We start from the raw sequence: 24,118 nt of genomic DNA, 5'->3' as shown, positions 1-24,118 counted from the left end.
AGGGTGTAAAAGAGCTCTACAGTGTCATGGCAATTAGGTGCCAATATTAGGCAAAGGTTCTGACTCGCTTCCTGTAGGCTGATGCTCTGAATACCGGAGTGCTGGACAGCAAACAACTCATCTCTTTTAGCTGCAGATTTTTCAAGATGGTTGTTTAAAACATTGCTACTAGCTGGAATGAAGAATTGCTTGGAAGTGAGCTAGCTGGCCAAGGCCAACAGGTGCCAAGGACTGTGCTAATAGTTCAGCATCTAGGAGATGATGAGCTGCCACCTGCACCACTCCATTCATTAGTGCAGAGGTGACCTTGGTGTCCAGCATAGGAGACGTCTCTGAGACTCCAAGAAAGACCAAGTAGTAGTATCTCTCATGAAACCCGAGTAAATATAGGTCAAAGAAAAGCCAAGTGCCTTCATCTAGCTGGTTCCCCTTGTCTGGGTTTGTGTTCCCTGCTCTTTTTCCAGGCGGCACTATCACTTTTCTTATCAACAATGGCCGTTTCACTTGGCTGGCCTGAATTCCTGTGGAAATGAGATAGAGTCGCAAGCACCCATAGGACCTCCACTGGAAATCGTTCTTTTCACCATCATGATCCTAGCTCCAATTACTGTGGCCAGCTGGGTCCCGAGATACTGTGCGCTTTGGCTGGAAGACACTGACCTCTTGTATGATCGACTTCAGCTTCAGACACCTTCAGATCTTCTCCTCTCTCCCAGTTGTGTGCGTCTGACCTGGAGGAGGGAACATCGGTTCTGCCTGGCTCTTGGCATGGTCCACTTTGTTTCTTTGCTGTGGGACTCTGGAACAAAGCTCTCCACTTCATACCAGGAGTCTGAGCCTCAACGCTGCTTGTTTTTCTGGTCATCTGTAGCTTTGCATACTGGATCAGCCGTATTGAAACATTCTGAATTACTAGAGGGTTTTGGCAGACCAAGGTTAACTGTATAGCTGTATTTCAGGACTGGAGAGGAAATTGCCACTCAAACAATTCTGAATTCCAGTTTCAAACCCCTCTCCTGTTCTCCTGGATCCATGGAAAAGCCCAGATCCAAAGGGGCTCATTTTCCAGACCCACCTCAAGACAGCCGTGTCACCGTGAGAATGACAAATCTGGCCAGACTTGCCTCATTTTTATGACAAAAGGCAAGGTGTTTTTCTTCTGCTTCATCCACTTTTGCAATTTCAGAGTTGGTTCACTTAAATTCCCTGCATCTAATCTCAGCTTGGCAGTTACGCACCCTTTCCTCTTCCTTCGCCCTGACAGTGTGGGTGTGAGTCTCACCTGAGGCATACCTGCTTTCAGGGAAACGATCCATTCTCACAAACCTATACATTGTAGAAGATGAATGTGTTAGGCCTTAGCAAAGAGCAGAATACTATAGTAATTCCAATGAGAAACTCTTTCAGCATATAAATCCCAGTGATTGCTATTTTCTTGCCAAGTAGAGCTTAATAGAAGTGGAAGGTGCTGTACATAGCATGGGTTGCAACCCTGATCAACAAGAGAAAGAAAACTGGCAGCCTCCAGAAATGAACCAGCAGACAGTAGGAATGACTGAAAATTAATGATCGGTGCGATGGGCAGAGGTAGAGTTACAATGGCTGTAGATGCTTATGGGGTTTTGTAAGCAGTGCTACAGAGCAGCATTTTCATGCACACATGGAAGCAGGCATAAATCCATACGCAGCAACAAGGCACATTTAGTAGTAGACAAAAGAAAGTCATGTCTGCTGGATAACTCAGTTTTTGGGATCGGAATATGCCCTACACAGGATTTAGTTTTACATGAGTGAAATACTCACTCAGCTGCAGTAAGAAACCATCTCTGGTTGATATTTTGTCATCATCTTTGCCTTTCTGGTTTTCTCCGCAGCCAAGAAGTTGATGTCTGGTTTCTGGATGAGTGGTTTTGCAGAGCAGAGATTTGTGGGCAACAGAGCAGCAGAGCTGTCAGCACTGAGTTGAAAGGAGGGAAGTGCAGAGAAGTGGGGTCAGGTGCAGGCTGGGGTGCCCTGGAGCGAAGAGAATAAAACTCCAGATCGTCCCATGTTGCACAGGTCAAGGATGTCTCTGTCTTTCTGTCTTCGCCTTTTACAGTTCAGCACACAGCACAATTCGATCTGCAGCTGCTGAGATGTGCTAAGCAGCCTGCACCCCTGTGCAGTGAGGTGGGGTGGGGTGGTGGGATGTCATTTTGGAAGAGCTTCTGCATGCATTTGGTGCTTCATCCCTTCTGTCCTGAGCGAAGCCGCACACTTTGGGAGCACGAATTTGGCTCTGCCTCAAATCTCTGTGCAAACGGCTGTCCCTGGAGAAGGATGTGAGGATGCAGCTTCTCGACAGCTTAAACTACTAAATGCACTGAGGTAATTGAGTGCACTCAGAAGCTGCTGAGCTGTAGTGGGAGGTGTCCAAACTCATTCCCAAGGAAAATGGGGCGGAAGAAACCTTTGTTTCCCACAGAGCTATCCCTGGTCTTCTTATCCTGCCACTGGGATGTATGAATTCCAGCTGTGGCAACATCTGCAGGAGTTTGTAAAAGACCCCTGAGAACTGTAAAATCAGCTGCAATCGAGGGTTTGTTTCCTGTTTGAACTCCTTCCGTCTTCCAGATTAAAACACACCCTCTGTTGAAGGGGGAGGAAGGAGAAGGTGTTTGGCAAACAGGTCGCACCCTCAGAGTGCTGATATTTCTGTAACCCTGGCAAACGTGATCTACAAAAAACTGAGTAAGCCTGCGTTGCTGGGAAATTTGTCTGTCGTTGCAGACCAGACATATCTGTCATGGACAAAGCACAGAGCAACTTCCCAGCAGCTGGAAAGTTTAGGGGCTTAGCTTATTTGGACATGCTGTGAAATTTGGGGTTTTTCAGCTTGTGTCGAGGCCCCTTGTTGCTGGAGCACCCCTCTGGAGTATAAAGCCCTTCCTGGTATTTGCTGATGGCTGCCAGGATGCTGGCGGGCTCCACACGCCAGATGTATCGGGGTTGGGGGGGACATGCCTGCTGTCCCCGTGTCTAACAATTTCACACTCCTGTTCACACTGATCTGTAGTTGCAGGTATGGAAAGAAAAGGTATTGACATTGCAGAGGGGCTGAAAAAATTATAATATTCATTTTAAGCTCACAGCAGTAATGATTGGAGCTGGGAGGGAAGAGCCCAGGCACTGCTGCAGAGCAGCTTTGGCAGCTTGAGAGTGGAGGCCAACAAGTAAACCCGCTCAGTGGCAGCAGTGGGACTTTAACCCATCGAGCTTTGCCTGGCTCTTGCTTTCCATACAGCGCTGCAGCCGCTTCACCCCATCTCTGCTGGAAAGCTTAGCAGCATCTTGTTCTAGCCCTACAGCTTTGGGTATCATCCCTGGGCTGCAAGGTGTCACCATCTCCTATAGCGGGCTCCCACTGTACTGCTGTTTCTGTCTGCTCTGGACCCCGGTAGTACGTAAGTGTGTTGTTTGGTCTCAAAAAAGGTCATCAGATGAGGGAACCAGGTGGTAAACGTCATGGTCCAGCAGCTAGGATGCTCCAGTGTGTTTGTCAGCGGGGCTCTGATCTCTGCTACTACTAATGTCCACTGAGAAGGCAAATACCTCCCCTCCACATCTGCGCAGCGCAGCTTTGCTAGTTGTTCCTGAGGACTGATTAACAGGTAACTCATTCTGGAGTCATCACTACCCAATCCAGAACATCTGAAGCACTTGCCTCAGCTTTTTCTGAATCGACAGAAGCACCTGTCTCTATGGGAGAAGAACTGGGATCATCCACTCAAAGAGCAAAGTTGGTCTGTTTTTGTTTTTGGTTTTGTTTTTTTTTAGGGAGTAGGGAGCAAACACAACAGTAAGAAAAATGACATTCTGATCAATAAAGTAAGCATTTATCTTAGAGCCACATGGTATATGTAGTGTTTTTATATTGGACTCCCGTTACAACCAAGAAGGTGGTTGTCTCTCTTCACTGGGAAAGTCTCTTGCAATTCCTTCATGTTGCTTAGTCTGCTCCTATTTGCTGCTGCTGTTCAGTTTTTGAAGGCAAATTTTCAGGAGGACTTTTTTTTTATATATGTAACTGCTAGGTCAGGCATTGGTTTGTACTTATTTGTATTTATTTCATTTACAGTGCAGATGAACTGGGTGGAGTGACCACTCTAGCTGTAGAAGTGGCTTTAGTTTTTAGGCTTTTCTTTTCTTATGGGTACATTTGTTTTATGTTAGATCTCTGGGAACTGTCTAAAATTGTTAGTCCCACTGAAAACTGTACATTTTATTTCTCTTTATAGAAATTTTCTATAGAACTCCGTAGACAGTAGGCTGTTGGGGCTACCATTGATAACTTCAGTTAGTGCTTTTATTATCTACTGCTCCCTTCCAGAGGACACTTGGCTTGTCCTGGCTGTTTTCAAGAATTATTAGTACTGGCTATAGTTACTCAAATCTTTTGATTAGCTAGAGAATTAATAAAGCTGTTCATACCCTTTTTTATGGATGGCATCAACTCTAGAAATTGCTTTACTAATTGATTTCAGGATGGATTTTCTTGTGGCTGAGAAGTCAAAGGCTGCACTGGCTCTTACATGACAAATTCCAATAGCCTTACTGCGCTTGGACTTCACTCTTATTTTTAAGAGAACAAATAGTATGCTTGGCATAACTAACCATAGTCAAGGTTTTTCTTAAAATATACGGTTCTAGCATTGTTTTAGCTGACTGTATTATAGTATTTTTGTAACTTCGTGTTGCTACTGTTCAAACCTTTCTCTAATGCTGGATTGTATATGAGCTAAATTAAACTGTGCAGAGTAGATGAAAGGGTCTTGCTAGTTTGTATGTGCATAATATTTCATTGACTGCTATAAAGGGAAGGTGTTCAGACAGCTATGTATCACCTCATTTGTTATTCTGCCTGCCTTTTTTTCTCTACAGGAGCAGTAACATTGGGATGTCCCTGATCTTTCGTTCTGTACTGACCATACCAGACCGCTTTTTTACTAACATTGGTCTGCTGGCATCATGGCTCAAAGGGCAGCATGGCAGCCAGTTCTCCTGCAGCTCTCTGCTTTCCTCCCTGCCTGGTGACGCTGTTTCTGAGGGTGTCTTTGTCCCCTTTTGCTTTTTCTGGCATCACAATGCGGGAATAAGCAGCTGCATGTACAGCCTACAAATGCCCTTTAACGCTGGCTGGTATTGTAGATCCATTTGCAGCAGTCCTCTGTGATAGCTTAAAGGCTCAGCTGCCTTTGTGCAGTGCCTGGGTGACGGTTTGCTTTTTGCAAACAATCTGTTTCTCCTAAATTAGCAGTTCTCATCCCTTGCTCTTGTGTTACAGAAATACGCCTGCGCCTCTGGGCTGCTGCTGCTTGTCAGAGCTCAGCATCTCCGGGAGGCTGATGGGGTTTGCAAGGGAGGTTTTGGCCGCTGTTGTACATTTGTTTTCCTGCTCACTCTGGTTGTACATCTGTCAGATCTTCCTCCTCCTAACAGACATAGGTCACGTATCAAGCTGTGCTGAGTCCCAGCCCTCTTAGTTTGCCCTGGGCCAACAAAAGTCTCGTGGCTAACATAGAAGGCAGACTGCTAGGATTCTTGGGCTTTTATCAGTCTCCAGGAAGACTTGTGGCATGTGGGAATGCCAGCTCCCTCTCTCGGTGCTTTTCTGGAGGGCATTCGTAAAGTCAGGTTCAGGTGTCTGAAAGGGGACAGAGGTGTCACACAGATGCTCGAGTCTGAGGGTGAACCAGGTCATACTGGCTGAAAAGCTCTCTGGATCCCTAAATGTTCAATGACAGGGCTATCTTGGCTACTGAAATTTGGACTTCTCTGCATATGTGAGGCTGTCCTGGCAGGTGGAATATCAAATCTGTTGTCATCCAGATAGAGGAGGAAGTAGAACCTAAATTTTATTAAAGTTTCTGGAAAGGCCTAACCTGTTTAAAAATCATCTCAGCGTACTTACATGGCACCATATTTTTGTGTCCCAGGCGAACCTCAGTCTTGGATGCTCCTTTTAGGGGATGCTTAGAGGAGTTGCCGGTTGCTGGTGCTGATGGTCTTTTGATTATAAAGGCACAAATTGTCCCATGAACAGCAGCCACGCTTGCCTTTTTTAAAAAGATCCATGGTCTGGGTGAGAGCTGGGCTCCCACCTGCTCAAAGACGCTCCAAGGAATCTGTAAAACAGCCGCGCATCGAAAGCCATGTGGTGATTGCATAGTCTCTTTGCATTTTAAATCTTGAAGTCCTTTGGGTCTGTGATTTTAAACTGAGCATGTGAAACGACTTTAGAATGAGAGAGCCTTTCTGTCAGGCTTGCTTTGCAGAGATTTTGGAAAAGGTTCCCAAGGAAAGTCCTCCTAAGGCAATCGGCCCTTCCCTGTTGTAGGCACTTGGAGGAAGCATAAAGTGGCCAGGACCCTCTTGCACCTTGTGCCTTTTGGAAACCAGTCCCCTGGGGAGAAAAACAGCAAGAGGGTCCTCAGTTTCCCATGATAAACTCTGATGATGCCTCATGAGGTTTCTCTGGGACAGGCGGGACACTGAAGACCGGTGTGAAGATCACAGTCTGACACCCAAAAGATGGCAAGAGGAGCCTTGGGCTTGTTCATTGCTCGTGGCTTAAAGCAAAGGAACTCTTCCCTTGGGAAGGGGAGAGAAAGAACGGCGGTAACTTCCACCAGCAGTAAATATTTATCTCATTCTTTACATGAAGTTTTCCTATTTCCCACTGGATGTGTGTAGGGGCTCAGACCTGCTATCCTGTATTCAGCAGGAGACAGATCTTCTATTTGTAAGACAGAAAATGGTGCAAGGAAAAGAAAAATGTTTAATTATTGCTAACTAGTCACTTTTGCTGTCTGATTAAAGCGTATATATTCCCACCTTCATTGTCTTTGCGCTTAATGGGGAGTCAGGAAATGGCACCAAAAATAGTATGCACTCTGTAAGAAAATTTACCTGTGTATGTTGTAGCTGTGAAGAGGGATTAAGAGGGTTAGACACTGATGGGACACAGGAAAGGAAGAGATCACACTGTTTATTCCACTTCCAAATACACATGTTCTTGGAAGTGCAGTTCTGGACATAGTTCTTGCATTATTTATTAATATTAGATACCAAGTCCTTCTCAGCATATTTATTTTGTTAAATTACACATCTGAAATTAAATACAGCTTCATGTCAGCATTAATGTTCTTCTGTCTGTGCTTATAGCTATTATTGAGAAGAGGTGACTTTCAAGTTAACAGCATGTGGATTGATAAGGCAGCAATTATTCTATCTGAGTACTTTCTGGAAAGCTTAGCTCAAGGGCAAATTGTGTTTCCTTAGGAGTGTGGGATGCTGAATCCCCAGCCTGCAGGTTATCGCCAAAAGGGGTGTTTGTGGCTGTAATGTGCTTGGCTAGCATCTGAGAAAACACCCCAGAACTGTACACTCGTGGACGTTTGAAATCAGTGGCGTTTCTTGGGGGGGTACAGGAGGGTGCCTCCTGGGCTTATTTCTGAGTCACTGGAGGGTTTCTGCTCTTCTCTCCTGCTCTCTGATGCTCTTCTCTTCATTCTCAGGTAGTAGATCCGGTTGGCTTCTGGGTAGGTGACTTTGCAGAGGGGGATTTTGTAGATAGCTGGGTTGTCTGTATTTATCAGCAAAAAGAGCAGTGCGGAGATGCAGAAAGGCCAAGTGCAGGGTGGCAGCCCAAACTGGGAGGGGAAAGGACAGACAAATGTATGTGTTTTGGTACCTCTTTTTGCATGTTCCCTTTGCTTACTTCTGCCTGTTGCTAATTTCTTGCTTTTGAGAAGCTGGGAGAGCCCGTGCTTTCCCTGAGGACAGTGTGACATAGGGCATGTCTTCTTCAATGCCCCCGTACAGGATCCTCCATCTGGATCCAGAGGAGGATGCCCAGATGCAGGAGCCTTCATGGTGGAGGGTACTTGTGAGCTAGGTGCCTGCTGGTCACTGGAGGTCTGGGAAGATCCTCTGCTACCTAGTGTCGATTCAGCTGCTCACATAGAGTTATCTAGTTTATCTGGAATGTACGGGGCTGTGTAAGGCAGCCCACGTTGAAGACCTCAGCCCTTTTGAAGTTGCAGCTGTAGGTGCTGAATGGCACTTGGCACTGATATTGAAGCAAATGAATCAGGCTCCAGACTCTGCTGACTGTAATGAAAGTGAAGACACCCAGCTCACACGTAGACGTTTAAATTCTCTAATACATGAGCCAAATCCTACACTCACTGTCCTGTAAGAAGTCATGTACTGAGAGTACTATTCATACAAATTCACCATCCTCAATGCCCGTGTGTTACTGGCATTGCATCCAATCCTCAGTCCTACTCTGTGACCCCATCTCTTTACCTGACTTGGGGTTTGCAAAAAACAAGATCATAAGAAGAAAAAGTAAACGTTTTTTTTTTCTGATGTGCTTAACAAAGCAACCCATCTGCAGGGACCTATACGGTACTGAGTGGATGCCAGAAGAATACATTTAAAGCATGAAGATACTAGTTCTAAATATTTTTCCTTTGAAGTTACTAAATCAATTTTATTAAAATATGGTTTTGCTTTAACCTCTCAGATCTTAAAGAATAAGTAAAGCTGGACATTTCTGGCTTCACCTCTTTCTTGATCTGCCCAGATATGATGCTTTTGTATTTAAAAGAACAGTCTCCCTCTCATTTTAGTTCTCATAACCAGATCAAAATTAAATAATATCTGTGGGAAGGGTGGGAGAAAGACCTTGGAAGAAGCAAGTAAGAATTGAGACCATTGGGAATTGTTCAAAAACATTGCCTGCAATGAGGTATTGCACTTCAAACCATATGCTGTTTCTCGAATTCACACATATGTGTGCAGTCCTACTGTGGATAACATGCTCCAAAGGTCTTTGAAATCCTACTGTCAGCTACTGGAGTCTGCAAGTGCACAATTCAGCTGACACAGAATTTGTCCAAGACCTGCCACTGGCTGCAGCATTCTCTCTTCAATGCTGTCAAAACTGACATGGAGAATTTTGGGGTAGTTCCTTAGCATTATGTCATAACAAATCAAAATGCAGTTAAAACAAACAAGGAAAAAAATCCCACAACTCCCTCCCTCCTCCCCCCAACTTACCACAGACAGGGCATTAGCAATAGCTGCTCCAGAGTAGGCACAAAATAATGCTGAGAGAAAAAGACCAAAAACAGATCAAGGTGAGTAAAGTCTCTCCAAAGAAATATTGTCCAAATGCACCATAAATTATCATCCCAGTTACCTGATGTGAGGATTAGTGTTAGAATTCAACAGTTATTTAAAATGCCCCAAGGCTACATCTGGCCATAGAGACTACTTTTGGTCCTATCCACTCTGTAGAGATGGCTGGTGAATGAAGAATGCAGTTTTGTTAAGAGGAGGTAATGGTGGCATTTCTTTTATCAGTCGGCACAACTTGACCTGAGTGCAGTGGGGGATTATAGAAGTTCTCCACTGTTATGGGTTTGCGTGGCAAGGTTTTGGTGGTGAGGGGGCTGTAGGGGTGGCTTCTGTGAGAACCTGTGAGAAGCTTCCCCCATGTCTGATAAAGCCAGTGGCAGTTGGCTCTAAGACGGACCCGTTGCTGGCCAAGGCCAAGCCAGTCAGTGATGGTGGCAGCCCCTCTGTGATAACATGTTTAGGAAGGGGAAAAAACACATGGTGAAGTGGCAGTCAAGAGAGAGGAGTGAGACGATGTGAGAGAAACAACTCTGCAGACACCAAGGTCAGAGAAGAAGGATGAGGAGGACATGCTCAAGATGCCAGTGCAGAGAGTCTTCCCTTGCAGCCTGTGATGAAGACCATGGTGAGGCAGTTTGTCCCCCTGCAGCACATGGAGGTCCATGGTGGAGCAGATCTCCACCTGCAGCCCATGGAAGGGACCCCATGCCGGAGCAAACGGATGCCTGAAGGAAGCTGTGACCCCGTGGGGAGCCTGTGCTGAAGCAAGGTCCTGCCAGGACCTGTGGACCCGTGGAGAGAAGAACCCATGCCAGAGAAGGTTTGCTTGCAGGGCTTGTGACCCCATGGGGGAATCATGCTGGAGCAGCCTGTTCCTGAAAGACTGCGCCCTGTGGGAAGGGACCCATGCTGGGTCATGTTGTGTAGAGTTGCACCCCATGGAACGGACCGACGCTGGGGCAGTTCATGAAGAACTGTCTCCCATGAGAGGGACCTCCTGCTGGAGCAGAGGAAGAGTGTGAGGAGTCCTTCCCCTGAGGAGGAAGGGACTGCAGAGACCACATGTGATGAACTGACTGTAACCCCCATTCCCCATCCCCCTGCGCCGCTCGGGGGGAGGAGGGAGAGAAACGGGAGTGAAGTTGAGACCGGGAAGAAGGGAGGGGTGGGGGCAACGTGTTTTAAGATCTGGATTTATTTATCACTATCCTACTCTGATTTAATTGGTGATTAATTAAACTCCCTTTTCTCCCCAAGTTCAGTCTGTTTTGTCCCTGACAGTAATTGGTGAGTGATCTCTCCCCGTCCTTATCTCGACCCTCGAGCCTTTCATCATATTTCCTCTCCCCTGTCCAGCTGAGGAGGGGGAGTGATAGAGCGGTTTTGGTGGGCACCTGGCATTGATCCAGGCCAAACCAAAACATCCACTAGTGTCTGTCCTGGGGCTCCAACCACAAGCAGTGAGTAGTGGGCCTCCTGGCCTCAGGATGTCAGAGGTGACAAAGAAGGAGGTAAGGCACTTGAGGACAAAGTCAAGGAAGGGAAAGCTACTGAACAATCCAGAAACTGTGCTCAGGACAGAAAACTACTGAAATGCAAATGGTTGGAGGCTGGCTGAGTCTTCATGGGAGTTGCATATATGCTACACTGTTCTTAAACTCTTCCCATAAAGTCTGTTTTTGGCTGCTGTTGAAGATGGGGTCTTTGGGTAGGTGTATTTTAAACTGACCTTGTACAACAGCTCTCTTCTTATGACACGCTTCCTCTAATGATACATAAAGTTATGAAAATGCTGCTTCTATGAATCGGTTGAGTTGCTAATTTGTTAAATTTCTGCTCATGTCATAACTTGTGTTCCTTTCACAAAAAGTACCTCCATTCTTTCTAGATGTTTTTGTTATCAGGGTCTAAAAGCCCTTTTTTCTGCACTTGCAGCTTGCACATTCAAGCTCAACTCTAATGCCATCACAGAAATACCTCTTGCATAGTACCTAGCTTTGCAGCAGAGTGGTAGCCCACAGTTGACTTTAGATCTGTACTACTCATAGACTGCCTGGCCACATAAATTTTTGTCTTCCCTTCATGTAAAAGGTACATACCACAGGCAAGCGCCAGCAAATGAGTCTGCCAGGTCAAGGCATAGAACATGCCCCCAATAGCAATGCAGGCGACTGCGCAGTTAAAGTTGTGTAAGCCAAGGTAGATGCCGTCAAATGGAGATGCAATGCTCAGTGCTGCAAGACAAAGGGCAAGGCTGTGAGGTCAGGTATGAGAGGTATCTTCAGGAGGACCTATCACTTACTGGGAATCCATCGTCCCTTCCCTGTGACCTCCAAACAAATTTAATCATGCTCACACTTGCAAAACATGCATATGCAGAATAAGGATGAAATCAAATGAATCTCTTTATTTTGGCGCTCTAATAATGTCCCTAGGGTTGGAATTTGGCCCAATCTGAAAGGGTTCTTTCAGGTAAAACTTAGTGTGTATGCACCAAGTGTGTTGCAGTTAGTCCCCCAGATGACCAGACTGAAGATCCAGCCGGAGTGTAGGAGGACGTTCTCACCTGGGTCTCCTTCTTGCAGAATGCTGTGTTCACATGCACTGTTTAAACCTCATACATACCCTGATCTTGAATATCAGAGGTACAGCTGAGTGTCTTTTGTGGGAGTAAGCAGAGTTTTCCATCTCTTCCTGGTGACCTTTGCTAGAGGTGGTCTAATTAGTAGAGATGGCCACTCCATCAGTGTTGTGGAAATTCTCCACTGGGAGCTGAGGGTCTGCTCCAAACCTGACCCCACAGGTTCTTCTGCAGGATGTCTCATAGGCTTCAGGAGTACCAGTAAAAAGGAGCGCACAACATGTAGTGCACAGGCCACCTTCATGTCACACTGGAGATTAATACATTTCCTGCTATATTGTCCTCATTTGTCTTCTGTTTCATCTCCATGCTTACCCCCAGATACTTTCCCTTGACCTTTCTCTTCTACCTTAAATGTCAGACCTGTACAAAACTTGCCAAATGCTCTTAATTGTACTAAATGTGGATAGTTTTGTTTCGAAATGCAAATGTAAGGCAGCTCACATCTCGTACAAAGTGCTTCAGAGCACAGAGAACTGACTGTTGGACAACTGTGCCTTTTCCAAGGTTGTGGTCTCAGACTACACTTATTCTGCCACATTTTTGTATTACAGGCAGTCACATAAGTGGCATTAATCTTGTCTAACTTCAAGGGTCAGATTCATCTCCCTTAACTTACGGTTGTTGCTGTGGTTAGTGGAGAGACAGGCCATTCTGAGTGGCATTCATTTAGCTGTTTTTACAGATCTGTGGCCGGATAGAACGAACTGCATCTTAGAAAAACCTATTTCTTTTCCCTGACCGATCAGCTCTGAGGCAGACATATGTTTGTAGTGGTAACTTGAAACACTTGTGATGGCAAGAGATCAGTTCTGAAATGATTTCTTTATCGTTATGTCCATGGGATTCATCACATCCAGTGGCAGGAGGGTTAAGCAAGGTGGAACAAACCATCTGCCTGAGTTACAAACCTAATAAAAAATCCAAAGCTTAAAGAAAACCTGCTTCTGTTCATGATTTCATCATATTGTTTGACCTTTAGTAAAACCTTTCAAATTTAGAGACAGTACATCCAAGCCCATACAATTCTAAAGTCTGGACAGAGCCATATGATGGCTAGTGTCAAGATACCCTAGTTAAAAAGTTACTTTGGCAAATATTTCTTACCTGCAAACATCCCCACTATCGATCCAATTGCTGCATGTAAACAAATAAGTGGGGAGGAGATAAGTAAAGCAACAAGGATGATGCCTCCAGTCCAGGGGTTTTCACAACCATATACTTGACCAACACCGACTGGGATGGATTGCAAGAGCTGCAGCAGCCAGTAGAAAAGGGCATGTTATTGTATCTATGTACTTGGAAGGACACAGCAGTTATATTGTCCAAGCTATTGATTGGAAAGGAAGGAAAGGACCCTGGCTCTGATTGGGACTGGTGGGTAAGTATGGGCACTCATGCCCTTCAAACCATAGTTCACGGTTTCGTTCAAACATCACCAGTCCAAGACTGACTTTTCTGTCTTTAGGGATGGTGTTATGGTAGATGGGGAGTGGGAGGGATAGGGCTTTTTAGGTTTTTTTTTTTTGTGTGACTTTAGTGAGGGAGAAAAATGGTAACTTTCCTAGGCACTAATACTATGGCGGGTCTGGTTGGTTTATTATATATTATATGAAGTATATCAGATACCCTTATGCTGCTTTGAGAAGGTGATCCTCCAGAGCTAAAGCTAGACCTGAGGGGAATGGGTGTACATGAGTTTCTGTCTCTCTGGCAACCTGATGTTTCTTCTGCCTTTTCATATTGTCACTGACTGTCTTGCTGATGTTCTTTTAACCACATCTGGACAGCAGGAGTGCATATCCAGGTGTGCTCCTGTATTGACAGCACTCAGGGCTTGTTTTGGGGCAGACTGACTTTAGGTGGAATGAGAGGCTCAGCATCTCTGTTCCCTCAGGCTCAATCAGCACTTCCATTGGATCAGCCAGGTCGGTCCCCAGGGCTTTTACGGTCCTGTCCACTACAAACTGAACTGGGCCATTTGTTTCTGTGAATTGGTACTGGCTGTACAGATCACGTAGCCATTCTGGCCCATGTGAAATTGTTATCCCGAGCTGAATGCCTTCACACTCACCCTTTAGTGAAATAACATAAACTTTTTGGAGTGAAGCTTACCAGTGGCACATTGATTGCAGACCAGGTGATGTTGGGCACTGACACTACAGGCTTGATGAGGGTCATAGGGAAGAAGGGATTGTAGTGTCCTGTGGCTGCAAAGTACAAAGTCACCGCAATATTGAAGGGCAGAGTGAAAACAGGAAGGTCCCATTTACTGAAGATGGATCCCAAAGCACTGTACAGGATTGGACTGAGGACAAAAGGAGAAGAGAAACAACTATAAACTGTTCACAACAATTATAGTGGTGGAACAGCTTACCACTTTGGTTATAAGCTCTGGTAAATGCAAGCCAATAGCATTTGTTTTATAAACATCAGGTAGTGAATCCCCGAATATATTAGTTTGCATCAGACAAATAGTTGAAGAACGCTGTTGATCTTATTGCAACAACTATCGCATCCATTTATGGATGGTGTAAACTCCACACCCTCCTCTCAGGACAGCTGGCTAGTGTACAAGCGCTCCGCTAGCTGTGCCGAGCTCAGGGAGTCAATGAAGAAATGCGACCAGTACAGCATTTAGTTGCTGATAAGAAAGGTAATCTGACTTCTTATTCAGTAGAAGACTCTAACAAGAAACAGAAGAGCAAATTTTGGGAGTGCCACATGGAGAACTGTGGAAAACTTTACATGGTCTGAAAAGCTGCCATCTTGAGGAGGCAAGAGGGAGTTGGAAATTACCTGTAAATTTGCTAGTTTTTGTTTGTTTGTTTGTTTTTTGTTTAAATAATTTGAAGAATACCTTAAGAGAAAGGTAGAGAAATAAAACAGAAAAGGTGATTAAAGAGAATGGAAAATCTTCCATTAAGAAGGATGTCAAGTATTTACTGTGTTTGTCAGATGCTATTTTGGGGGCATGAGGAGTCCTTAGGACACATGGAGCCTTGACGGAGTGTAAGATGAGGTCAGCAGTGCAACAGAGCCATGAACGATGTTGTGCCGGGCATGACCCAAACCTTGTTTGATGTTTCTGCTTATGCCAATGAGACTGGTGTTACTGTGTGCTGCCCCGGTACCACTCAAAATTATATGGCTTTTTCTGAAAAGTGAGCTTCCTTCTTAATAAATATGACTTAGTATATTTAACATGTAAAGTATTTGGGGTGACCATCAAAATATTCAGAGCTTGAACACTAAAAAGCACACAAACCTTGAGATACTATGACTTTTCCCAAAGCTCTTGGCTGTAGAAACAAGGACATAAACTTCGCCAGATCTACTTTCCTTGGGAGATTTACAGACTGCCTTATGTCCACTTGAAGTGGGTGTCCCACATGAATGCCTTTGTTGTAGCATATTGGCAAGATAATATCTGTTTTTTTATGGAGACCAGGAAGTATGTGGAAGAGAGTGAAAGGCCAGGTGCTGTCCTTGATGTTCTGCTGCTTTCAGCTGAGCTTTCCTAATAAGAGCTGATCAGCTCTCACGGTGAACATCCAAGTAGCAGTGGATATTGCACAGTTTACAAAAAATAATTTTAAAGACTTGAATTTTTCAAGAAGCTGCATTGGAGTGCCAGAAAGTCACTAGGCTTGTTCTAATAAAAAAGCCCCACCCAAACTATTTGGCATTTCAAAAGCAACATCTTGTGTCCAGTTGTGTAGATACTATCAGTGGAAAAAATACTTTGTTTGCCCTGTGTAATCTCAAACGAAGACTATACTTTTATGAGAAATTTGGTTCCCAGAGCAGCTTACAGATTTCCTTGCTTGTAGCTCTAGGAAAAAAATCAGCACTTCAGTGAAAACGGTGTCCTAATTTCTGTGCTGAACTACAAATCTTCTGCCAGTTATACATCTTGTCAGAAAAAAAAGAAACAAATAAAGAAATGCTGACTTCTAAAGCTGAAGTTTGAAGTATCAGTTGAAAAAATCAGTAATATGTCTAATTTTAAAATCTTTCAGCTCTATCCTTGAGGCTTGTGAACTAAAAGAACAAAGAAATGTTTGAATAAAAAGCCTCAAGGAATTCTGGCAGACAAGACAAACTAAACATTCTTGCAACATGTCCCGGGTTTTTAGAGGTTGTTAGAAAAGGACCTTTGCTGAGAGTGACTAAATAAGTAAAGTATGAAAAAAATCCTGATTTTAAACCCAGTGAAACGCAATAATGACTTGCATCTTATCACTAACTGTGATTAAAATGTGACTCCTGAATTAATTTTTCAGTTAAAGCTGTTAAATGGACTCTGCAGTGCTGTTAGGGTCCATATTTAGAAATGGTAAACTTAATCCTGAAAGGACATGATCTGGCATTTGGAGTTGCTTGGAGGAATCAGTTTTGCTCATGGTTGCACCTCTAGGAAGGGGAAGATTGAAGTCAGCCTGAGGGAGAGCACCAGGTTGGTTCAGCACCTGCATGAGGAGGAACCTTTGCGGTGTTGGACACGAATGGCATCCACTCTGAATGTGTCCTGCTGATGAGGGCTGTTTGCAGGGTGTTGAAGCGGGGCTGCTGTGTCTGTGTGCTGTAATCAGTGTCTGTGCACTCAGCCTCCTGCCAATGGGCCTCACAAGCTCTGTGCATCAACAAATGCCTCTTTCAGTGCCAGCTTGGCTGGTGATGCTGGTGTAGGGGACTGGGCAGAGGGGACTTCCAGTGTGTTTAAGCTGTACATAGCAGGACTCCTCATTCTCTGAGAATTGTCCCTAGATGGAGAAGTGGCACTTACCAGCACATTGATACAACTGCCACAGGAGGAAGAAGCCACCAGTAGTAATCCCCTTTGTCAGAGAAGACGGCCATGAGCAGTCCCACCAAGATCCCGTTATAGCCGTGCAGCCCAGCTGCGATGGCTGATCTGTGATGGAAAGAAATGTTTGCAAGGCAGAAAGCTGTGCTGAAGGTGACCTGTCGCAGGGACCCACTGACAGACAATTTAGAAGTGTCCTGCTCCTGGTGAAGGCAGTGTAGGGAAAGGATGAAAAAGCGGTGAGGTTTCTGCCGTATTGCATTGCACTGATGTGTGGATGGGAAGAGTTTGTTGCTGAATGATGATGATCCAGAGGGGCTCCCATGACCCAAAGGACCTACATGACTGTGATGATGGCTACCAGAGAGAGCTAACTGCCTGCTCTCACAAAGACAGCCAATTGTGGGGACAGGCCAGCTCTTCCTGGACCACAGCTCTGTCCACACCTAACTGCTTCCAAACCATCCGTAAGGAAAGCCGGTTTGCTGTCTCTAACGTACTCAGATGTGTGACTGTGACCCGTCAGCGGGTTTCTGATACCGTAACGATCAATTCTTATTCAACGCCTGGACGCGAGGTACCACCTACCTGTCCTGACTGAGGGCCAGTGCAGTTAATGTTGACACGATTATTCCAGTACAGCCCGTGAGCGTCCACCAAGGGCTCTGGACGAAGATCCCCACTAAGATGATCAGCCCACTGAGGGGGTTGTTGACAAACAACACCTGAGAGGTCCCTCGCAAGAGCCAGTCCACCAGCTGGACCATTAGGGGCTTATCTGGAAGAGATCAAATAAATCCACCAGTGATAAGGCATCGTTTCAGCAGGACTCCCTCAAAGCACGCTCATCTCTACAGTCGCTTTCTGGCCACAGAATGGAGGCGATGTGTCAACAGCACTGTAAAATCCGTCTCTGATTTATGGCTGTCTGAGCATGTTTTGCATCTGGCACTTGAAAAGCTAATAGGGATGGACTGGGCACTGCTATAAAGTTTGTAGAGGGATTTATGAAAAAATGGTTTATTTATGGTTGTCGAAGAATAGTCTTTCTTGCATGGTAGATTGCTTAAGGTTCTGCTGTAAATTTAATGAGGAGATAGTTTCTTTCTGTGTATATAATTCAGATGCAGAGAGGGATTGGGCAAAGACTGAAACTGATTTTTACATGGATAGGGAAATATGAAAAGGAAACACTTGCTGTTTTAGGGACACAGGACGTGGAGCTACACTGCATACAGGAGATGGGGTCAAACTGTGAAAGGTGTCTAAAAAAGTACTTTGGGAACTGAAAAATCTGAATTAAAAGAATGGTTGCTATAGCTTGGACCGTACTCAGGTGAAAGGCGCATTTCCAAAAGGACAAAGAGCCATTGCTCTTCAGAGAAGACTATTGAACCTGGACAGAGAAAAGGGGCACCAAGCTCGAGTACCTCAGGTGAGTGCAGGGGGGAAGGTGGGATGTGTGTGGGGCTGAGGGCAGCCTGTCTGAGGGCATCTATGTACAGTGCTCCTAATGATCTCTGTGGGGCAAGGAGGGTCTTGAAACACTGCAATAACTTTTTGCTGCTGGCTCTTCTATGGCAAACTGATTTGAAGACTTGTTCTGCCACTCTTCTGGGAAGCATGTAACCCTTTCTGTTCTGGTGTGCCCTATTAAACATGATAGAAGGGGCTCTGAGCAACCTGATCTAGTTGAAGAAGTCCCTGCTCATTGCTGGAGGTTGGATTAGATGACCTTTAAAGGTCCCTCCCAACTCAAACTATTCTTTGGTTCTATGATTCTATGAATTTGGGTAACGACTTATTCTTAAAAACTCCTCTCTTCCCCACTCTGTCCATTTCCACTTCCCTGTGTTGTGTTTACAATCAAGTCTGAAGTTTTGCTTTCAGAAGTGATTAGCTTAAATAGAGGACCTTTGAAGGGCTGGGTGGAACTCTGCATCTCTTCAGCATCCCTGGGAGAGCCCTCCCAAGAGGCTGGAATGCAAGCTGAGGGATGGCTTCACAAGCATCCCTCAGGCTGTGCGTTGTTGGGAAGCCAGGCAGTTAAAACCAGGTAGGAATGAGTTCCTTAGAGAAAAAAAATAGGCTTTTCTGAAATAATTACTAATGTTTGGTGCTGAACTATGAAACACATCAGCAACTCTTTTGGTTTCAGACACAAGTATTAACTAGAAGTATTCAAATATAACCTGTGGGCAGAAGCCAAAGCTTGTCAAGAAGTTGAGTAAGAAAAGCTGTCTACCAAGCAAGGACCACTAGAGTAAAGAGAAAGTAGGAGAAGATGTTCCCCTGCAGCTGTGGACCACACTGCCAGTCTGCTGAGCTCCCTGCATGGAGGCTTCTCAGGCCACCTCCTCCACCGATAGCCACTGCACAGCCTGGATGTACATGTCTGCCTCTTCTTTCTCTCCCCAGTTGCTGCAGTTGTATTGCTAATGAACCTAGCTTTGACAGAGGACCCACAGCCTTACACAGCCTCTCAAAGCCCCAAATCCCTAATGATTCTGGGTAACATGGACCATCTGCTTAAGTATTGTTCCTGTCTGGACACTAAACCTTTGAGATCAGTACTTGCTTTGTATTTTATAGCAACGTAACAGCCACAAGTGCTCATTCCTCCCCCACGGCTGGTAATACAAGAGCCTTTGCCCACACAATCAGGAGTCAAGTCCCCCGCATTAGCCCACACACAGACAAAGAGACAGTCGCTGATCCAAAGCACTTACAAACAAAACTAAATCCCCAACCCTGACGTGTGATTCTGGGCACTGCTATAAGGAACGGGATGCTAATGACACATAACTGATGAAGTGTAAAAGACGTCTTTTGCCTGTGCTGAATTATGCCTGCAGCCATGGTAATGGCAACAGGGTGCAGTGAGATCCCCTTCCTGAGAATCAAATGATGTAGGTTAAAAGGCCAGAAGTTTGCAGTGAGTTCAGACCATGCTGCCGCTGTTCTGCCTTGTCTTGTGCCCCAGCACTGAAAGTGCTGTTGGCAATACAAATGTTCCCATCTAGCTCTTCCTAGCCAGAAAGCCCCAGACATATCACTCTGCTTACTTTTCATCCACTCTCCATATTCTTTCATTTCTCCTGTGAGATACCCAACAACTTGGTGGATCTGATTTCTGCTTCTCCCCAGCAGGTCCTGGGCTCTTGGCATCTGCTCCGCGTACAGCTGCGTCTCACTGGGACGTTCGGCCACAACAATCTCTCCAAGCTCCATCTTTTATGGGTGGTTAGAAGAGGTAACTGAAACCACAAAGCCCATGTGTTAGAAAACCTTTTGTGTTGTGCCCTGGCAACTTTCTGCTGTATTTTAGAGCCCCCTGGTGACATCCTTTTTCAAAGATGGGGTGTTTAACGGAGAAGGGACCTGCCTGAACCACTGCTGAGAGTGGTGGGCGCTGCTGCCCAGGGCAGCGGTGTCTGCTTTTGGGGATGAGGACTGGGAAATGACCCACTGCTGTCATGGAGCTGTGGCACAGAGCTGCAGGGGGAGAGAGGGATGTGTCGTAGATGCCCTGGAGCATCCCACCCTCGCTCCAGCTCCTGCTGAAGGGTGTGACAAGATGCTGGCTGAACAGGGACATAACCTTTGCCAAGTAACTGAGCAGTACCTGCATGCTGTTGCAGCTACCAAGGAGGGAGCCTGCTGATCTCTGGCTAGGAGCGAGTTGGCGGGACGCAATGCAAATTGTGAGTACAGCAGCAGACAGCAGGAGGCAAAAAATACGAGAGGAGAGGCTGAAGCCTGTATCCCTTTTGATGTTTTGACCTGATGATTTCACATATCACAGCAAATCTATGGCCTTTCTGTGCTCCTCATTCCACATCTGCCTTTGACAGACCATCAAGAGCAAACTGAAGTAGCATGAAAGTATTGCACAGAAATCAGCATCCACGTGTGGCTTCAGACAAAGATAAACACGTTAGTTCAGGGCTGTGTGCTTTTTAGTTAACAGGTGAATACCCAGGCAGGATTATGGATTTAGTAAACTCCTTATTACAGTTGCAGGGCTGTGTTCATTTAATAAAGTCCATGAAGATGTAAACCCTTCAGAGAAAAGTCTGCACCGCACCGTAGTGAGCTACGCTGCAGGTTACACCTGCAACAATGCCGCCCTGCTTTCGGAGGGATTCCGGCACCGGCTGGTCTATGGTTTTGCTCTGGTGATTTTGAAGAAGTGTGGCTAGGTTTCTAGGCGTTGCCCAGAAGTGGACTGGGTTGTGTAAGGCTTGTCCCGTGTTCCGTGGGATGTGGGCACCACCTTCTGGTGGGAGCCTGGTTTTTGGTAGCTCAAACAGGCTGACTGTCGGCGTTAAAGCCCGTAGCAGCAGCAGCAAAGGCTGGGAAGGGATGCGTGGCTGGAGGAAAGGCTGTTTTGCGGAGAGGAACACTGACAGGCGGATGGTAAAAATGTCTGTGGCTCGGAATGCCCTAGTAAGAAGGTCCTCAAGCGTCAGAAGATGCTTTCTCTTCACCCCTAAGTGAAGCCCTGCAAACGCACTGCATAGTGCTCGTTGCCTGATGCTTTGGCTCTCTCTGCCGGCAGCTCGTCCCCACCGCAGCGAGAGTCCTTGGGATGACCTTCGTGCACCAGCGTCAGCCCGGGGCTGGATAGACGGGCAGGTGATGTGAAACTGTAAAACCTAAACCTAAAGAAGCATTCAGTTTACTTGATCGTACGGGGGAGGAGGATTACAGCATGTATTGAAAGGTCTAAAGCAATGAATGTTGTTGTGCAAGGAGTAGACACCCCCAAAACCTTGCTCACCGGTGACTTTTGGCATCGTGAGCAAGGGGGTTCCCAGGTTCTGCCCAACTGCACTCAGTGCAGGAACAAGCAAGGAGCAAAAGAAGAGGGAGGGGGTGAGTTTGTTGTCCGTCTTCTTTTTCTTTGACTCTGTAATCTGATTCTGGCCAGAATCTGAGTCCGATCCCTGCTTTCAGTTTAAGGCAGCCTTAGTGACTTTCGTTTTTGGCTAGTTCCTTGTGGCTATCCAGGAGGATGTTGGTGCAGGTAACACTGACCAAGAGTCTCCTTTCTTGTCCTATATGTCCTCTAGACTGACAGAAATTGCAATGGTCAGATATGTGAATTTGCGTCACCCTGAGGTAGGAAGAGGCCAAGTCCTACTGGAAAACTAAGTATTTGTGCTTGGATACATCCCTTAAGCTCTCGGCTGTGTAAGATGTGTCATTGTCCTGGGCTTCCTGATCGCCAGCGTCGGTCTGGGCACCTTCAGATGAAAGTCAGCCCATCTCAGCTCAGAACTACCCTCTGAAAGTTCCTGTTCTTCCCATTGACAGTTCAACCTGGGTGCTCCAGTCAAACAGACAATGTGTTTTGGGAGGGACACATGGTCTGAGGTCAACAGCACAAGCAGAGAAGACACTCAAGAGCAATGCCAGGCTAGCACCTCGGTGTCATAGAGGTTGCTTTCTCTCCAGAGCTTCATATTCTTATTTAGCAGGTGCGGCTGGTATTGGAGATAGCTATTCAATGTTGCCTGTTTTATTTGTTTGCTTGTGTTCCTTCCACAAGACTTCTCCAAAGATTTTCAAGAGTTGAAGTGAGCTCAGACAGCTGCAGTGGATCCACATAAAGGAGACTGGAGCATCTCTTAGGACCCTAAAGTCTTGGGGATGCATCAGTAAATAAAGGTGTGTGGCCCCTTTGCTGTGAACAATATCCTCCACCAGCAACAGACTGCAGCTGGTACCAGCAGAGAGAATAAATACCGAGTGGTTGTGTCTATGTCTTCATAGCACCTGAAAATCTCATGCTCATTTTAAACCTCACCATGAAAAATTACTGCTGGGTTTTACAAAGCAGAAATATCACTGCAGAGCTTCCAAAGCCTGTATTTACTAGACTGCACTGCTCAATTCGCTCTGAAATTGAGACATGGGACATGTATATTTTTAAAATTCTTGTCCTTGCTCACGTAATTTAACTGTGAGGGGTTAAGTGCAAAGTAGTCATGTGAGGGCCATTTGCAGTCAATACAGAGAGAGGCCAGTATCTCCAGAGAGTGATTCATGTCCCTTTCCTTACATACCTATCTGAGATGTGAAAAAAAGGGTGTCTGTCCCTGTCTTTCCACCAGCTGCAGAAGGAGCCTGGTTGCTGAACTTTCAGAGGGCTATTTTCAGGCAGGAGAAATTCCAGCCTAGGAGATTTTGCCAAGGTCAACCTCCAAGTTTATGGAGGTGGGATCTGGAGTCCCAGGCTAGTGCTTTAAATCACTGAGCCATCTGTAACAGGCCTGTAATCTGCATCAAGAAGGGCATCAAAGCTCTGGGGCTAAGAAAAAAAATTATGGTCTCTTTCTATGATTCCTGTTTGCTGTCTCCCTGTGGATCAGATGGGAACTAAATCTCTGCTTAGAAGGGAGCACACCCACCCACCTCGGATGGGAAGGCAACCTGGCACATAACTAGAGGAGACGACTGAAGAATTACAAAATTTTAGGGGAAAGGAGTAGTGAGAAAAAGAGACATGGGGATGTTGAAATTCTCTATACTGGCACAGTGGTCTGTGGTGGGGCTTTACAGCAGAGGACCCTAAGGGGCTGCAACAACTAGAGAAGGTCTTGGAGGGCTGTGGTGGGCACAGTGATCCCTGCAGGAGCATCACCCTGGAAAAGCACAATTTCTTTGCAGTGAGCACCTGTCAGTCGATAGGCTTGTGCTCAGTGGTACAGGCTCCATGAATAATAGAGAAATCTTTTGAACAGTTAGCTAATTAGGGCTAATGAGAGCCTGAATCACTTATGGCACACCTAGGGCTGATAGGGAATTCCTTGAGAAAAGGGCTTTTTTTCAGCAGACACTGACTCATCAATATGGTAATGAGCTGTCCTGCTTCTTATGAACGTTTGTCAGACTGTGGGGTAATGCCTGGTGGTTAGGCGTCATCTTTAGACTTACCTGTGGCTGCTCATTCCCACACAGACAGCTGTTGTAACGTGCTTTTGAGGTGCAGGATGCTGATAGCACAGAGCCTGGTATTTTTAAGCCTGCCAGAGTAAGCACTGGGTTTCTTTTTGGCTTGTGCTGCTAGAGAAAATGTTCACAGCGTAGCACCCTCACGCAGTCTGTGGTGATCTGGTGGCCCCATGAAAAAGTGGGCTGTGGACAGTCGGAAGGTGCATGACCAGGGTGATGGGTTACACTTGAGCCAGCTTTTCTACAGGGCTGCTGTTTGTGTAGGGAGCTTAGCCTTATGCTAAGATGCCTGAAGCCAAGCCTGGGCAGTTTCTCTTTCCTCCTCTGTGCTGAAAGCATAGAGGTGATCAGGAAAGCATTGACTTCAAAGGACGTGGCCTCACAAGGGCCTTGGAAAGAAACAGTTTGTAAAAGCACATTGCTCTCAGAAGGGCAACACTTTGGGATGGGGACAGAATGCTTGGCTGAGTCATAATGACTTTACCAAGCAAAGCTCTACCAGGGATCAGCTTGTGACACTA

General features: G+C 45.8%; 1 protein-coding gene across 1 annotated transcript; it reads right to left on the bottom strand.

The window, feature by feature from the left end:
- Positions 1-7,442: 7,442 nt before the first annotated feature.
- Positions 7,443-19,868, bottom strand: LOC142358805 (urea transporter 2-like). The gene is made up of 8 exons (XM_075410657.1): positions 19,703-19,868; positions 17,226-17,415; positions 16,617-16,745; positions 13,943-14,135; positions 12,935-13,082; positions 11,286-11,420; positions 9,106-9,155; positions 7,443-7,691 (listed from the first exon to the last, which is right to left on the bottom strand). Exons 1-8 carry the CDS (start codon positions 19,866-19,868, stop codon positions 7,443-7,445), a joined length of 1,260 nt encoding a protein of 419 aa, XP_075266772.1.
- Positions 19,869-24,118: the final 4,250 nt, after the last annotated feature.

Source organism: Opisthocomus hoazin, chromosome Z (genome assembly GCF_030867145.1).
Source record: "Opisthocomus hoazin isolate bOpiHoa1 chromosome Z, bOpiHoa1.hap1, whole genome shotgun sequence".
NCBI classification, from domain to species: Eukaryota; Metazoa; Chordata; class Aves; order Opisthocomiformes; family Opisthocomidae; genus Opisthocomus; species Opisthocomus hoazin.
The sequence above is the reverse complement of the archived record's forward strand: the minus strand, read 5'-3'. Positions and strand labels throughout refer to the sequence as shown.

Coding starts and splice junctions, on each gene's coding strand:
- LOC142358805 (XM_075410657.1), bottom strand. CDS start 19,868: ATGGAGCTTGGAGAGATTGTTGTGGCCGAACGTCCCAGTGAGACGCAG. Junction 13,083..13,942: donor CTGCAATCAATGTGCCACTG/GTAAGCTTCACT, acceptor TGGCTGCTGCAG/CTCTTGCAATCCATCCCAGT. Junction 7,692..9,105: donor TTGCTAATGCCCTGTCTGTG/GTAAGTTGGGGG, acceptor TTCCCCTCCCAG/TTTGGGCTGCCACCCTGCAC.